Genomic DNA, 17,597 nt, shown 5'->3' with positions numbered 1-17,597 from the left:
TAAAGAACTACCGGGGCAATGGGTTTGAACAAGTGAGGTGACCCCAGTGCATATCTTATCAAATTTGACTTTTTTTTCCGTGTTACGGACGAAAAATTCGGCCTTTAAGAATGCTTACCCCAGAAATTCTTTACCCTCACGTTGTAGTACTGTCCAATAGCTATTCATAAGAGTAGCTGCTATAATGCCTAGCCATAAAGAACTACCGAGACAATGGGTCGGAAAGTGGGCGCCCCCAATGCGTATTTTATCGAATTAAGGCTTATTTCCGTATTTCGGACGCAATTTTCGTCCTTTATGAATGCTTACCCCAGAAATTATTTGCCCCCTCGTTGTAGTACTACCCAATAGCTATTTATTAGAGCAGAGTGTATAATCCCTAGCCATAAAGAACTACCGGGGCAATGGGTTTGAACAAGTGAGGTGACCCCAGTGCATATCTTATCAAATTTGACTTTTTTTTCCGTGTTACGGACGAAAAATTCGGCCTTTAAGAATGCTTACCCCAGAAATTCTTTACCCTCACGTTGTAGTACTGTCCAATAGCTATTCATAAGAGTAGCTGCTATAATGCCTAGCCATAAAGAACTACAGAGACAATGGGTCGGAAAGTGGGCGCCCCCAATGCGTATTTTATCGAATTAAGGCTTATTTCCGTATTTCGGACGCAATTTTCGTCCTTTATGAATGCTTACCCCAGAAATTATTTGCCCCCTCGTTGTAGTACTACCCAATAGCTATTTATTAGAGCAGAGTGTATAATCCCTAGCCATAAAGAACTACCGGGGCAATGGGTTTGAACAAGTGAGGTGACCCCAGTGCATATCTTATCAAATTTGACTTTTTTTTCCGTGTTACGGACGAAAAATTCGGCCTTTAAGAATGCTTACCCCAGAAATTCTTTACCCTCACGTTGTAGTACTGTCCAATAGCTATTCATAAGAGTAGCTGCTATAATGCCTAGCCATAAAGAACTACCGAGACAATGGGTCGGAAAGTGGGCGCCCCCAATGCGTATTTTATCGAATTAAGGCTTATTTCCGTATTTCGGACGCAATTTTCGTCCTTTATGAATGCTTACCCCAGAAATTATTTGCCCCCTCGTTGTAGTACTACCCAATAGCTATTTATTAGAGCAGAGTGTATAATCCCTAGCCATAAAGAACTACCGGGGCAATGGGTTTGAACAAGTGAGGTGACCCCAGTGCATATCTTATCAAATTTGACTTTTTTTTCCGTGTTACGGACGAAAAATTCGGCCTTTAAGAATGCTTACCCCAGAAATTCTTTACCCTCACGTTGTAGTACTGTCCAATAGCTATTCATAAGAGTAGCTGCTATAATGCCTAGCCATAAAGAACTACCGAGACAATGGGTCGGAAAGTGGGCGCCCCCAATGCGTATTTTATCGAATTAAGGCTTATTTCCGTATTTCGGACGCAATTTTCGTCCTTTATGAATGCTTACCCCAGAAATTATTTGCCCCCTCGTTGTAGTACTACCCAATAGCTATTTATTAGAGCAGAGTGTATAATCCCTAGCCATAAAGAACTACCGGGGCAATGGGTTTGAACAAGTGAGGTGACCCCAGTGCATATCTTATCAAATTTGACTTTTTTTTCCGTGTTACGGACGAAAAATTCGGCCTTTAAGAATGCTTACCCCAGAAATTCTTTACCCTCACGTTGTAGTACTGTCCAATAGCTATTCATAAGAGTAGCTGCTATAATGCCTAGCCATAAAGAACTACCGAGACAATGGGTCGGAAAGTGGGCGCCCCCAATGCGTATTTTATCGAATTAAGGCTTATTTCCGTATTTCGGACGCAATTTTCGTCCTTTATGAATGCTTACCCCAGAAATTATTTGCCCCCTCGTTGTAGTACTACCCAATAGCTATTTATTAGAGCAGAGTGTATAATCCCTAGCCATAAAGAACTACCGGGGCAATGGGTTTGAACAAGTGAGGTGACCCCAGTGCATATCTTATCAAATTTGACTTTTTTTTCCGTGTTACGGACGAAAAATTCGGCCTTTAAGAATGCTTACCCCAGAAATTCTTTACCCTCACGTTGTAGTACTGTCCAATAGCTATTCATAAGAGTAGCTGCTATAATGCCTAGCCATAAAGAACTACCGAGACAATGGGTCGGAAAGTGGGCGCCCCCAATGCGTATTTTATCGAATTAAGGCTTATTTCCGTATTTCGGACGCAATTTTCGTCCTTTATGAATGCTTACCCCAGAAATTATTTGCCCCCTCGTTGTAGTACTACCCAATAGCTATTTATTAGAGCAGAGTGTATAATCCCTAGCCATAAAGAACTACCGGGGCAATGGGTTTGAACAAGTGAGGTGACCCCAGTGCATATCTTATCAAATTTGACTTTTTTTTCCGTGTTACGGACGAAAAATTCGGCCTTTAAGAATGCTTACCCCAGAAATTCTTTACCCTCACGTTGTAGTACTGTCCAATAGCTATTCATAAGAGTAGCTGCTATAATGCCTAGCCATAAAGAACTACCGAGACAATGGGTCGGAAAGTGGGCGCCCCCAATGCGTATTTTATCGAATTAAGGCTTATTTCCGTATTTCGGACGCAATTTTCGTCCTTTATGAATGCTTACCCCAGAAATTATTTGCCCCCTCGTTGTAGTACTACCCAATAGCTATTTATTAGAGCAGAGTGTATAATCCCTAGCCATAAAGAACTACCGGGGCAATGGGTTTGAACAAGTGAGGTGACCCCAGTGCATATCTTATCAAATTTGACTTTTTTTTCCGTGTTACGGACGAAAAATTCGGCCTTTAAGAATGCTTACCCCAGAAATTCTTTACCCTCACGTTGTAGTACTGTCCAATAGCTATTCATAAGAGTAGCTGCTATAATGCCTAGCCATAAAGAACTACCGAGACAATGGGTCGGAAAGTGGGCGCCCCCAATGCGTATTTTATCGAATTAAGGCTTATTTCCGTATTTCGGACGCAATTTTCGTCCTTTATGAATGCTTACCCCAGAAATTATTTGCCCCCTCGTTGTAGTACTACCCAATAGCTATTTATTAGAGCAGAGTGTATAATCCCTAGCCATAAAGAACTACCGGGGCAATGGGTTTGAACAAGTGAGGTGACCCCAGTGCATATCTTATCAAATTTGACTTTTTTTTCCGTGTTACGGACGAAAAATTCGGCCTTTAAGAATGCTTACCCCAGAAATTCTTTACCCTCACGTTGTAGTACTGTCCAATAGCTATTCATAAGAGTAGCTGCTATAATGCCTAGCCATAAAGAACTACCGAGACAATGGGTCGGAAAGTGGGCGCCCCCAATGCGTATTTTATCGAATTAAGGCTTATTTCCGTATTTCGGACGCAATTTTCGTCCTTTATGAATGCTTACCCCAGAAATTATTTGCCCCCTCGTTGTAGTACTACCCAATAGCTATTTATTAGAGCAGAGTGTATAATCCCTAGCCATAAAGAACTACCGGGGCAATGGGTTTGAACAAGTGAGGTGACCCTGTTTAAAAAGAAGTTGTGTTGTTGGTACTAGTTTAGTATATCATGACAAATTTTTTTAACATCAAAATTCTATTCTTGGTCGTTATTTTAAGTTTCGAAAACCACAAATGTGGATTAAACATGCGTTCATCACATCCTGAACTTAACAGATAATTGAATTGTCATCATGATATTATGGTAAATGCTAATTACAAAACTGTAAATATGAGTTAGAAATTTGCAAACTTAATTCAAAATTGTGTTAAGGGGATATAAAACTTTATTGATTTTCTATATAAATCTTGCAGTGAACAAAAAAGTCAAAAACCATGATTTTAAAGGAAAAAAAATTGTCGCTCAAGTAGTTTACCAAACGCAATTGCAGGATGACGAATTGCAGGATAGATTTTTATAAACAGAATTGCAGGATGAGAATTGCTGGATAGCTTGACACTAGTACACTACTGACCTCTGTGCATATTTCAACACCCACTCTACTAACTCATCATTTATTTTATATACTAATAGCTTTTGGAACACATTTCACTGAAATGGAAAGTGCCAGTTGATATAAGTATGATATGTTGTGTACCCGTCATTTCCCTTTCTCAGTCCATGCAATTTGTGGTCACTTGGTTTCATTTCTTATACATTGAAAAAACAGTGAATATTGTATATAGGGCAAATTAAGTCTTTTCTCTACCAATGATTCGCACATTTTAAGGGCTTAGGCCAACATTGCTGCCTTGTTTAGAACTATCACTGAAAAGAATCTGAAGTTGCTAGTTTTTCTTAAAAGAAACTGTTGTAAATTACTTGAAATTATGAAGCTTAAGCATTCAAATTATTTTGGCAAAGTAGATTTAAAAACTGTAAAGGTGTTAGAAATAACAATGTCATTTGATTGAATACATACTGCAGAGCTCCTATAAGCAAATTTGTTTTATAAAATAAAATTTTAAGGATTTACATGCAGAACAGCAAGAGTTTGAATAATCAGAAGTTTCAAATGGCATTTTTTGAAAGACTATTTCTTTTCTTCAGTAGGATAGAAAAATCTTCCGTCAATTGCTTATTTTCTAAAAGGATTTTTATTTTATTATGCTCTGACGTGATTGCACTTCCTGGATTTAGATTGAAAGAATGGTTAAAAAATTTATAAAAAATATTTATGCTGCTTTATCAGTGTTTGATGGCTTATAAAATATAATCCTTACAAACAGATATTAAAATGTTCACTCCAGTGGTTAACTTAATTAAAACTGGTATCTTTGCTTAGTTAATTGGTAATATACTGAACATTTAAAAAAATGCATCACAGTTAATTTCAATGTAGATAATGAAAATCAAATGGTCTATATTTTTATGCCCCACCTACAATAGTAGAGGGGCATTATGTTTTCTAGTCTGTCTGTCTGTTCGTCCATCTGTTCGTCCAGCTTCAGGTTAAAGTTTTTGGTCAAGGTAGCTATTTTTAATGAAGTTGAAGTCCAATCAACTTGAAACTTGGTACACATGTTCCTTATGATATGATCTTTCTAATTTTAATGCCAAATAAGAGTTTTAACCCCAATTTCACAGTCCACTGAACAAAAAATGATAGTGCGAGTGGGGCATCTGTGTACTGCGGCACATTCTTGAAAAAACTTAAAATAGATAAATTTGGTCACTATGTTTTTTTGCCATTTTGAAAATAATGAATTATTTAGATTGATTGGACTGTGACAGGAACTCTTAAAGTCATATGAAACATCAAATTAAAAATATATGATGCATATGGTTTTTATAACAAAATGGATAGTTTTCTTTATTAAACTTATGTACATATACTTATTTCTGAAGAAAATTCTTTAATTTGTCCACTTTAAGAAGAGGTTTACTTTATTTTAATTGCTAGCCTCCAGGAAGCAATTCACCAACATATATTTTCTGTATGCAAAGTGACCTTTTTTGCAGAAAAATGTTTTTTTTCGGTTTTTGGTCAAAGGACGGCTAAAAGAGGAGCTACATGTATATGTAGATAAAAATTTATGAATGTAAAACTATTAATAAATCTTCTGAATAGAGTAACATATAAACAACTCATATTTTTGATAAGAAATTACTCAAAATTGTCCAAAATCTGCTCTTTGGGTCTTGGAAGAAAAAAACTTCTCTATTTCTTTGTCAATATCCACACTGAAATCCCGATGAATATGCAGTAATGCTATGTAACTGTCGTTTTTCATTGTTGATTGTACATTTGTTTTCAATTACATATGTAGTGCTGTGACTGAAAGATCTCCATCATGGTATGGTAGCACTCGCAACCAGCGTACATGTCCGGCATCGAGCGACCTTCCCAATTGAATTCGTCAAAATTACATGACATGTCAGTTTCGTATGTCTCAGACAATATTGCGATTTGTGATATTTCCTACATTATAATGAAGCAGATACAGCACAAAGAAGATAATACTTGAAGCGACTCCACTTTCCAGTTCCCTTATCATATGGTATAAAAACGCAAAAAATAATAAGAATTTCCAATACTGTTTTGGCGTTGTTGCAGGGTGATTGGCTCCGGTAGTCAGTCGACCACTTCGCCTCGGCATATTTTCAACGATATCGAAGGGATCTAATAATTCTAATGCCGATTGGTACATCTCATTCCAAACTGATGAACTGTACAATGTGAAATATTCTCCAAAACTACATGTCTTAGACTGAAAATAAATTCAAATCTTGTAAAAGATACAAGTTACCTCCTGATCTTGTCATTTTTTTTCATTTTGAAATCAAATGTCGTTATTTAATGATATTTAATTAATTAAAAAGGTGACAACATAGTTGTTTCCTTTAATATTCAATTTATAAATTTTGATTTTGCCATTTCTTTTTTTTATGCCGAATCAATGTACACGCAACTGCCTGTAAGTGTATATGGAGCCACGATCTTTTTCTGCATGACTCGAACAGCTTCATCAACACTTGTAACTATAGGTTGTCAAGCTAATTTCCGGGACACCAACAGTCTCCGACGTTAAACAAATATCATAATCATAATAGTCTAAGATAATACATGCATCACGCGTCGCTGTCCGATTCCGATTGACAACTCATTTCTCTCTCCCTCTCTTCATTTTTTTTTTTTTTTGTGAAAACGACGTGGATGCACATGCTGTCGTGCCTCCGGGTAGCTACGCCCCTGTATATTATCTGATTGTACATGTTAAACAGGTGCTCAATATCCATGCTTTTTTGTTGATTGCTTACTATAAGGTGACAATCGGTTAATTTTGGAGTCAAAACACAGCATTAAATAAGCTGCCATATTTGTTAAATCATAACAGACAGGAGAGAATAAAAAATTGATGATTAAACAATACATTTTTGTAAAAAAAGATAAGATCATGCACAGAAGACTATGTTTATGATGTATACATGTATTGGTTCAAGAATTGGATAAACATTATCTTTCATCAGTTACTCATTTCATATGACTTTAAAAGAGAGAGGAAGATAAACATACTTTTTTCACAATATTCCGTTCAAATACTTATCTAGATATTTATCTAGACTATGATATTGGAAAGCTCTGGTACATCTTTAAAGTCTCTTTAACTCAGACTAAATAATATTTGGTTCTTATATAAGTTAAAATCAGAAATGAGGTTAAGACCAGAATTTGAAAGAAATCTGAATCTGTAAACAGATGGTTTGGTTCTTTTGTTACTGATTATACCAAGATTATACATCTATGCTACTAAAGGAAGAGACCTATCAAAAGCGGATCCAGAATTTTTTGTAAAGTGGGCCGGCTGACTGACCTAAGGGGGGACCCACTCCAGTCATACTTTAGTGCTTCCCTATTTAATCAACCAAATTCTTCCAACAAAAGGAATCCCCTGGTCCTCGGTAATCCGTCTATGTCTATTTCAATGAGCCGTAACTCCTCTGAAATTATACAATGTCATTCCTAAATTTGTCTTTGAAACAATTATTTTTTTCCTCAGAAAACTCCAATTTAGAGAAAATATCCAAGTTTAACGACTAAATTATTGATCAGTGTCTTATACTCTTTCTTACATGCTCAGTCGGCGTAATTAATATTCATGCTGCTTTATCAGTCAATGTACTGCCAGCAAAATTTAAAAACTCTTGTTTTATCACTTGGGCAGTTGTACTGTGCTTAGTACTCCTCTCAAACAACCTGACACAAGTTTAACCAAACTTTGCCACAGTCACCATTGGGGTATATGTATACAGTTAAAAAATTATGTCCAATGACCTGCCTGCCAACCAAGATTGCCATCTTGGCTTAAAATAGAACATAGGGGTAAAATGCAATCGGAAAGAAAAGAGACTGTCGTAATAATACTGATGATCATGTCATACAAGTGAGAGGTATAGCTAGCAATAAAACCAGGTTTAATCCAAAATTTTCTACATAAGATAATGCCTGTACAAAGTCAGGAATATGATAGTTATTATCCATTCGTTTGATGTGTTTGAGCCATTTGATTAGGGACTGTCCTTTTTGAATTTTCCTCAGAGTTCAGTATTTTTTTTATTTTACTTTTTAAACATTATTTGATAAATTGAATTTTGATATTTTGTAGATCCACCAAGAAATAGGAAGTATGTGGTATTCAGAATCAAGAAAGGTAGGACTTTCTTATTATTATTGTTTGGTATACTGTGGATTCATTTATATTCGTGGATTGAGGAAAAGTGGCATTTTTGTGAATGTGATTGTGTGGTTGTGGCAATGGCTGCATACAACCTTAATGAAAATTTTTATTTCGTTGAACTTTTAAATTTGTGATTCATCTGTACCCACAAAACCGACGAAAATTGGTATCCAACAAATACGGTAATAATGAATCCACAGTATCTTCTAAATGCAGGGAGTAGTGTAGTGTGCATGGTGTTTAGTTCACATATTGAATTTTCCATTCCTGTGTTCTAATGATTTTAGGTTTAGACATCACATGTCTTTGCAAATAAGAATTGTTTTTCTTTGCAAGTAAGAATTGTTTTTTTGTTTTTTTTTGCAATACAGTAAAATCCAAGCACAGGAAAATTACTATCAAAACTGAAATGATGAAAGAGGATGAAAACAGTTTGATTTCAGGATATTATTACCTTCCATGCAGGTGACAAGTTCTAAGGTTGAGATTTGAATTTGTATTCATAATGGAAAGAGGAAGTCGCAGAAGCCTATTTCACAAAACATCTTAAATGTAAAATTTATCGTTAGTGTAAAATATTCCTTAACAATTCAACTAAATATTTTTATCGTAAGATTAATTTAACTCTTACGATTTTTTAGAACAGTTGTAATCGTCATGTATGGTCCCACTATCTTCCATAGCCATCTTTTCATACATGTAGTTCCTAAGCACTATTCTGCATGACCCACTAACACACTTAGATGTATAAAAATATGTACATAAAAAACACCTTTTAATCTAAAAAAGGAAAAAAATAACGATAAAGGTACAGAAAATGAATTAAGATTAGTTGATAGCACACTGTGTTGTACCACTTTAAGCCTTTGTTCTTTAGTACCCTATTTAGAAAGGAAGTTTTTATTATCTAAGTTTAAAAGGAAACATTTAAGTTTGGTTTTTAAAGGTTTTAATGTTAATTTTTACTTAAATATACAGGTTTTATGAGTTGTATTTATCTATAAAAAATACTATAACAGTACAGAAACTCATCATATTTTTGTATTTACTCCAGCATGTTAGCAAATGAATTTAACAGTTAGAGGGAGATAACTCAGAAATAATTTACAGCAATGGTTTATATACCCAAAGTGAATTTTATTATTTTGAATCTAATTTAGTAACTAAAAACCTAAATATTGATCTGAGTGCTGAAATCTATTGCTGAAAATTGTAGCTGGACATTGGTCAAAGACCACTAATTGGTTTGTTCCATTTACAGCAATGGTATATACTAGTATACAAATGAATGTGAATTTCATTATTTTGAATCAAATTTGAAAAATAAAAACATAAATATGGAGTGTTGAAATATATTGCTAACAAATGTTACTGGACATTGGTCAAAGACCATTTATTGGTTTGGTCTAGTTATGTAATATGTATTAATACTGGACCATATTACATGTATGTTACCACTATTTTTAGCTCACCTGGCCCAAAGGGCCAAGTAAGCTTTTCTCATCACTTGGCGTCCGGCGTCCGGCGTCCATCGTCCTTCGTCGTCGTCCTGCGTCCGGCGTTAACTTTTACAAAAATCTTCTCCTCTGAAACTACTGGGCCAAATTATTTGAAACTTGGCCACAATCATCATTGGGGTATCTTGTTTAAAAATTGTGTCCGGTGACCCGGCCAACCAACCAAGATGGCTGCCATGGCTAAAAATAGAACATAGGGGTAAAATACAGTTTTTGGCTAATAACTCAAAAACCAAAGCATTTAGAGCAAATCTGATCGAAGTGAAATTGTTGATAAGATCAAGATCTATCGTCCCTGGAATTTTCAGATGAATTGGATCATCGGTTGTTAGGTTGCTGCCCCTGAATTAGTAATTTTGAGGAAATTTTTCTGTTTTTTTGTTATTATCTTGAATATTATTACAGATAGAGATAAACTGTAAACAGCAACAATGTACAGCAAAGTAAGAACTTAAAATAAGTCAACATGACCAAAATAGTCAATTGACCCCCTAAGGAGTTATTGCCCTTCATAGTCAATTTTAAACAATTTTCACAAAATTTGTAGATTTTCACCAACATTTTCCACAGAAACTACTGTTATAGATAGAGATAATTGTAAGCAGCAAAAATGTTTAGTAAAGTAAGATCTACAAACACATCACCACCACTAAAACACAATTTTGTCATGAATCCATCTGTGTACAATGTTTAATATTAACATAGACCAAGGTGAGCGACACAGGCTCTTTAGAGCCTCTAGTTTTACAGCTAATTTCCTAATGCATGTAAAGCAAAACTTTGGTTGGCTTGCTTGCTTTGTTTCTATAATTGTTAATACAAGCTTTGTAAATAAGATTGACATCTTAAAACAATATATATATAGGCACAGTTTAACCTGTATATATAATATTTGAATTTAATTGGGTGTTATCTTAATGCTTGTACAATATAAAAACAAAGCAAGCAAGCTAACCAAAGTTTTGCTATACATGCTTTAGGAAATTAGCTGTAATTTGCCCAAATTATATGTGTAAATGTCCTGTTTAAAAAAGTCTGGTCTATTTAATAAAAATGTTTTACTGGATCAAATGTGCAGTCCTTGGGAATCACTGGTTCATTGGATACTGTGGATTCATTTATATTTCGTGGGAAACAATCCTTGTGGATAGCGGGAAAATTGCCTTTTTGTGAATACATGATTTTGTTATTTAGCCAAAGGTCACATTCAACCTGATAGAAAATTGTTAGTAATTTGTTCAACATTTGAATTTGTGGTTAACCTGCACCCACAAAAAACCATGAAAATTGGTCATCCAACAAATAACAATGAATCCAGGGTTTACAATATTAAAATGGCTCCAAGTTGCTGAATTGACATACCTGTAAGCTTAGTTTGTAAAATTGTTGTGGTTTACTGTGCCAAGACTTAGTTCAACCCCTACAGGCACAACCACCACACCAAGGCCACTTTTGATAAATAAAAATTAGCTCTAGTGTAATGAGAGAAAACAAGAAAAATTTAAACAGTTTTTTTTTTTTGGGGGGGGGGTATAGTATTGGGTACACGTGATTAAATTTTTATCGAAACTTTGTTGTGATGAATGTCCTCCTTTAAAATATTCAGTCTATATAATCAGGCTACTCTTGAGGTAAAGAACTTCTCGTTCCTCCTCGAAGATAAAAAAAAAATGATCAATAACTTACTTTACTTTTATTGCTTTATTATGACATGGCAGAAATCATTTCTATTTACTTTAAAAAGAGGGCAATCAAAAGCGATATTATGCATAACAAAATTTGGAAATTGTGTTCAATGGGAGATAACTCTACTTGACTTCAGACAATTATATCTAGTCCTCACCATAAATATGGCTTTTATCCATAAATCTGTTTTGACTTAATTTTGCAATAGATACTTATAAACAGGGATGTGACTTGAATACAATTTTATCAATGCAAATAACGCAACTAGGTGATAATTGCAATAATCAGAACTCACATTCTGATATCATATTAAAATATCTCCATGCAGATTTTCCTTCTGTTTTTGTTCATTCTTTAAAAATCCCAATAATAAATGCATGCCATTATTTCTGAACCAACAGTATGTGAGTGTATAAGTGACATTGTATCATTGATATTCTACCATTGTTGCTCTCTCATATCTCTATATTTTTATTCTGTCCAACAGTGAATTACCACAGTAAATTTCAATTCTTTGTCTTATGAAGTATAAGTTCAAAAATCAGTACATATACAGTGTAACCTATCACCCTCTTATCCCACACACTGGGGGACCAGAAAAAAATGAACTATAAAACAGGGTGTCGGAATCCTTAGGTTTTTTCTGCAAGGATAGTCATATTTTTGGACCATGGAAATTTGTGTTGTTTAAAGCAGGATTTTTGAATACTCAAGTGTCGGTTAAGAAAATTACACTGTATTTAATGAATGGCTATTATTTATTTTGAATTTATTGAACCATAAAACTAATTTTTGACTGTTCACATTGAATAATCCGCGAAGCGGATTATGTAAAATGTGAAGAGTCAAAAATTAGTTTTATGGTTCAATAAAATCAAAATAAATTATTGCCATTCATTATAAATTAATTTCCATCAAAAATAAGGCTCAAAGAACTTTTTATATTAGCTATCTTGACAACAACAACGTACACACATGTTGGCGTATGAATACACAACGTCAGAGTGGGCGTGTCACCATCAAAATTAACAACATTGAAAATAAAACTAATAATTTTAACCAATCAGAAAATAGTGAATCCTCAAAATTTATTTATATATATTTGTTTTCCTGAAGTTATGCTACCGACGTAAGCAGGTGAGGCATTACCTTTTACTTTCAACAGTTTTCTCGCATACATGTGATGGACTGTGAAACTCAGATCAGGAGATTGGGAAATTTTGGTCAGGAGATTAGTACTCAGATCAGGAGGTTTTTTATCGACATAAATTTTGTCGTAAATGTAACCTTGTGATGTAGTAATTGTCTTTAAAAAGTTTTTTTTTCAAATTTCCATCAGAATGTTGTATGTTAATAGTACCCTTGTTGCCTTTCTATTTGAATGATATCACATTTTACTGAAGAAAAAAAAATCTTGTGTTCAACTGTCTTTCCTACAGTCTGTTCACCCCATTAATGTATCCACACTCTTAGCTCAAGTTTTTCTCATCCAAATTTAATATAATTCATACAAAAAGTTTAGTATCAAAACGAACAGACAGTTCAAATTCAGGCAGTGAGTCACTTACTGTTCTAGAGTAATGCCCCTTTATAAAATTCATTTTATATTGTTTGCTGTTATCAAATAAATGTAACTAAACTTGAAACAGTCTGGTGACAATGTTTTGAATATGTGCCTAGCATACCACTGTTAAAACGTGTAAATATGAACATTACCAAATTCATATTAAAAGCCTGCATCTACGTCACACATTTTCACACACTTTTTAACATGTAACTGTGATGGAACTTGTAGAAGCTTGACAGATGACTTTTAAGTGTTATTTTAATGCTACTTTTCAAACTTAATTCAAAGACAAGTTTTACAAGTGCTTCATCTAGATTAGAATAAATAGAAAGAATGAAAAAAAAATGTGTGAAGTGATTTGTTAGATTACTTGGAAGATTTTTTTGTGTTGCATGACTGTGTCTCTTCTGGCAGTATGTACACGATATAAGACCAGTTGATTCATCAAAATATAGCCACAGTCAATTGATTATCCAGTGGAGCTTAAATTTCCGTTCCAGTTTTCACGATCATATATTTGGTGTTTAGTGAGATCTTCATTTGATTTCTTTTGTTTTGTTCCCAAGGAAGACGTTGAAGCCCACCGTTTATCATCTTCATGCTTTCTCTTTGAAGACATCACACCAAAGCGAAAGAGACTCATTTTGTTCGAAAATGTCTTAATGATTTGTCACGTGACCTATCACAACTATTTATAATAACATTAACGGTACCAATTTTTATATCCTTGTGTTTTCAAGAAATACAAGGTTGAAAATAATTTTATCACTGGCTGGAAAGGTCAGGGATGAAACATTTTATTATCTCAATTTCAATAATAATATGGCTTTGTAATGACGATACTGATGGTTAAAAAGGTCGGCAAAGTTGATTTTTATTTTCTTTCAAATGGAAGGTCGGTGGGGCGTAGCTAGTAACCAAAACGAAAGTCCGATTGCAACAGTGGAAGGTCACGGACCTCGGACCACCGCTAATTTGAACCCCTGTACAGAATGGAATTATCTACAAAAATTTGATTTTGGATGATACAAGTCAACAGATTGGCTGACAATGTTTAATCTATGAGCTTGTCATGTGTCTGTGACGTTATCAACCTTTTTGAACTCCTAAAAGTACTTTTTAAAATATTAATCAGCTAAGCATCTTTTTCAAGTAAATCCCATATGTATTTGTAGCGAACATTCATAAAAATGAGATGTAAAAGGTGTTAACAATTGTCATAACATTTACTACAAGATTGGATTATTACAGTGAAAAAAATACATTTTATAATGTTTTATTTTGTTCGACAAGGGAATTACATTAATTTTATGACCTTATTTTTCTGATTATTTGCTTCAGTTTTCAATTTTTGTCGAGCCTGCAACTTTTGTTGCAGATAGCTCGACATAGGGACAGTGATCCGGGAGCGGCGGCTACGATGGGTACGGCAGCGGCGTTAGCTAACTTCTTAAAAGGTTCATATTTTAGAAGGTGAAAGACCTGGATGCTTCATACTTTGTCTATAGATGCCTCATGTTACGAAGTTTCTGTCAGTCACATGTCCAATGTCCTTGACCTCATTTTCATGGTTCAGTGACCACTTGAAAAAAAAGTTCAGAATTTTTGTAATGTTGAATTCTCTCTTATTGTAAGTAATAGGATAACTATATTTGGTATGTGCATACCTTGCAAGGTCCTCATGCCCGTCAGACAGTTTTCACTTGACCTCGACCTCATTTCATGGATCAGTGAACAAGGTTAAGTTTTGGTGGTCAAGTCCATATCTCAGATACTATAAGCAATAGGGCTAGTATATTTGGTTTATGGAAGGACTGTAAGGTGTACATGTCCAACTGGCAGGTGTCATCTGACCTTGACCTCATTTTCATGGTTCAGTGGTTATAGTTAAGTTTTTGTGTTTTGGTCTGTTTTTCTCATACTTTATGCAATAGGTCTACTATATTTGTTGTATGGAATGATTGTAAGTTGGACATGTCTAGCGGGCAGATGTCATCTGACCTTGACCTCATTTTCATGGTTCAGTGGTCAAAGTTAAGTTTTTAGGTTTTGGTCTTTTTATCTAATATTATATGCCAAAGGTCAACTATATTTGGAAATATATTATGGTCTATATGTCAGTACCGCAGGTTTTATTTGACCATGACCTCGATTGCACAGTTCATTGCACAGTGTTAAGTTTTTGTGTTTTGGTCTATTTTTCTTAAACTATAAGTAATAGGTCAACTATATTTGTTGTATGGAAGTTAGCTGTACATGTCTGCCTGCCATGGTTCATCTGACCTTGACCTCATTTTCATGGTTCATTGGTCTTTGTTTAGCTATCTTGGTTAATGTTAAGTTTATGTGACAGTTGTAATAAAGCATTATACTTAGTCTTAGGACTATCAACATAATATCAATGATTAGTAAAGAAGGCAAGACATTTCAGTGTGTGCACTCTTGTTTTTAAAAAAATAAAGTAATTTGAGGAAAAAAAGATAATATTGATGATTTGAGTGACTTTAGAGTTTGATAAATGAATACATAACTTAATGGCATACAATACAGTTACAGGGGAGGTAATGACGTTGCTAACGCAAATTGTTATTTTCACGACGTCAAACTATTACTATTATCAGGAAAAGATTCAGTTTTCGACTGACTTTTATCATTTAAACTTATTTAACTTGAAAACAAGTTCATGGACCCCTCTTTTTTAAAATGCCATTTGGTTTGATTATGCTAGCTTATGTGTGCCAATTTACATGAAAACATAAATCGTGCAATTTGGCCCAAAATTTACTGCATTTTTAAAAGTTATCACACATAATCTTTAATTACTGAAAACTTGACTAAGGTATAAGGTACAAAGAAAAACAAAACAAATTTGACATGGAACAAGTTACCATGGCAACAAATCATGACCTAATTTGCATATTTTGGGAAATTTCGTGATTTTCTTTGTTTTTTCATCAAATTTTAAGTATATTTCAGATTGAAAAAGTATGTGCGCACCCAAGAAACAACTTTATATTTGGTGAGATTATGCCAATAGTTATAATGAAGCTTCTGTTAAATTAGTTTGTTGTTTCTCGGCTGTGCAGGATGTTTCCACAACGGAAATAAAGACAGAAAACTGCATAAATTCTGTATTTTTCATAGTTTTTGTGAAAACAGTACATATCATGACGTAATTGTGATGTCTGTCATCAGATACAAATCTTTATGTTTTTCATTTGTATTTCTTGACCCTATGCATTTCTAAACATTATGTGCCAATTTGAAATGGTTATCAAACATTTTATTTTCTTGGGCTAAAACTAGGCCTTAATGCCCCTACTCCTTTGATAAATATACAGCAAAAATTATGTTTTTTCTACATTCATGAACATTTGATAAATATGAGTTATTTCTGAATAAAAATGTATACATTTTAGGATACTTATAAAATACAGAAAATACAAATTATTAAACAAAAAACAATTTGTGCATGTTTATCTTTTAAAACAAAAAAGTTATGTCTTTCTTTTGAAAGAGAAAATACGACCACAAACCTGAATTTTGAGCAAATATACAAAATTTCGACCTCGTTTTACTCAAAAAGTGGCACATGAAGGTATATATTTTTATTACATATTTGTTTTAATCAGGTAAAAAATAGTCTAAAGAAATTTTTATCAAAATGTAAATACGGGATCTGTATAGTATCGTATGCCCTTCACCTCCTTTGATATCTCATCTGAGCACCAACACAGAAGCTGAAAATGTTTAATCCTTTTTGTCTTGCTTGAAGGAGTCAAAAAGCTAGACATAGGTATGCTGTTTCCGTCGCCAGTGGCAACAGCGACGGTGACGGCATCAACAAAGTATTAGTTTGTGATTAGGTCTAGTTTATGGTGAACCACAAGTGGTAAGTTAATGATATTTGGTATGCATTTGTATTAGTATAAGCACATCTCATTACCATGGATATTATTTGGCCCTGTCCCCTCACATACCTGTCAACCTGTGACAATGAAAATGCAGGTCATGACCTGCATTGAAGAATGAAATCTCAGGTCATATGAACTTTTTTCGAGATGAATTTCAGTATTTAGGGGAGATTTTTCTTATAATTCAAAGTTTCCAAAGCATATTTACTTAGTTAAGTAATCTTAAATTTTATTAACTATTATTTCATTGCACTTTTAAAAGCTTTTGATAAATTTGTGTAACACTGCCTCAATAGACGGGTCATTGAATAACCCTGGAATTCTGAATCACTGCGAAAGAAAGATTAAAATAAGTGATCCCCATGAAAAAACAAAATCTTGTTATAATAGCCTATTCTCTCTGGACCCTGACTTAAGTAAGGCCTGATTTTAACAGAATGACAGGATTATTGGGTATATAGATTTTCATTAAATAAGACTATAGTCGTTTATTTAAGGACAACAATAAATCCATTCCATTAACGACTGATCTTCTTTGAAAAATTTGGAAGATAAGATGAAATTGGGAGAATTTTATCAATATTTTGTATAGTAAGACTAAGTTTATGCAGACAGATAGAGTCATATTTAAAGGAAGAATGCATGCTTTATTCTAAGTTTAAACATATTTATTTATAGTGGATTCTGGGAAACAAGTTATTGCAACTTATATTTTTCCCTTTTCGCTTTGTTGGTGCGAGTG

The 17,597-nt window shown here is 34.1% G+C and overlaps 1 protein-coding gene across 1 annotated transcript in view; it reads left to right on the top strand.

The window, feature by feature from the left end:
- LOC134695177 (dual specificity calcium/calmodulin-dependent 3',5'-cyclic nucleotide phosphodiesterase 1A-like) overlaps positions 1-17,597 on the top strand; it is a 323,999-nt gene that overhangs the window by 9,529 nt on the left and 296,873 nt on the right. Inside the window, exon 2 of the mRNA XM_063556388.1 lies at positions 8,100-8,144. Within this exon, the coding sequence (XP_063412458.1) occupies positions 8,100-8,144 (45 nt within the window). The remainder of the gene's footprint in view (positions 1-8,099; positions 8,145-17,597) is intronic.

Source organism: Mytilus trossulus, chromosome 13, assembly GCF_036588685.1.
Source record: "Mytilus trossulus isolate FHL-02 chromosome 13, PNRI_Mtr1.1.1.hap1, whole genome shotgun sequence".
NCBI lineage: Eukaryota > Metazoa > Mollusca > Bivalvia > Mytilida > Mytilidae > Mytilus > Mytilus trossulus.
The sequence above is the reverse complement of the archived record's forward strand: the minus strand, read 5'-3'. Positions and strand labels throughout refer to the sequence as shown.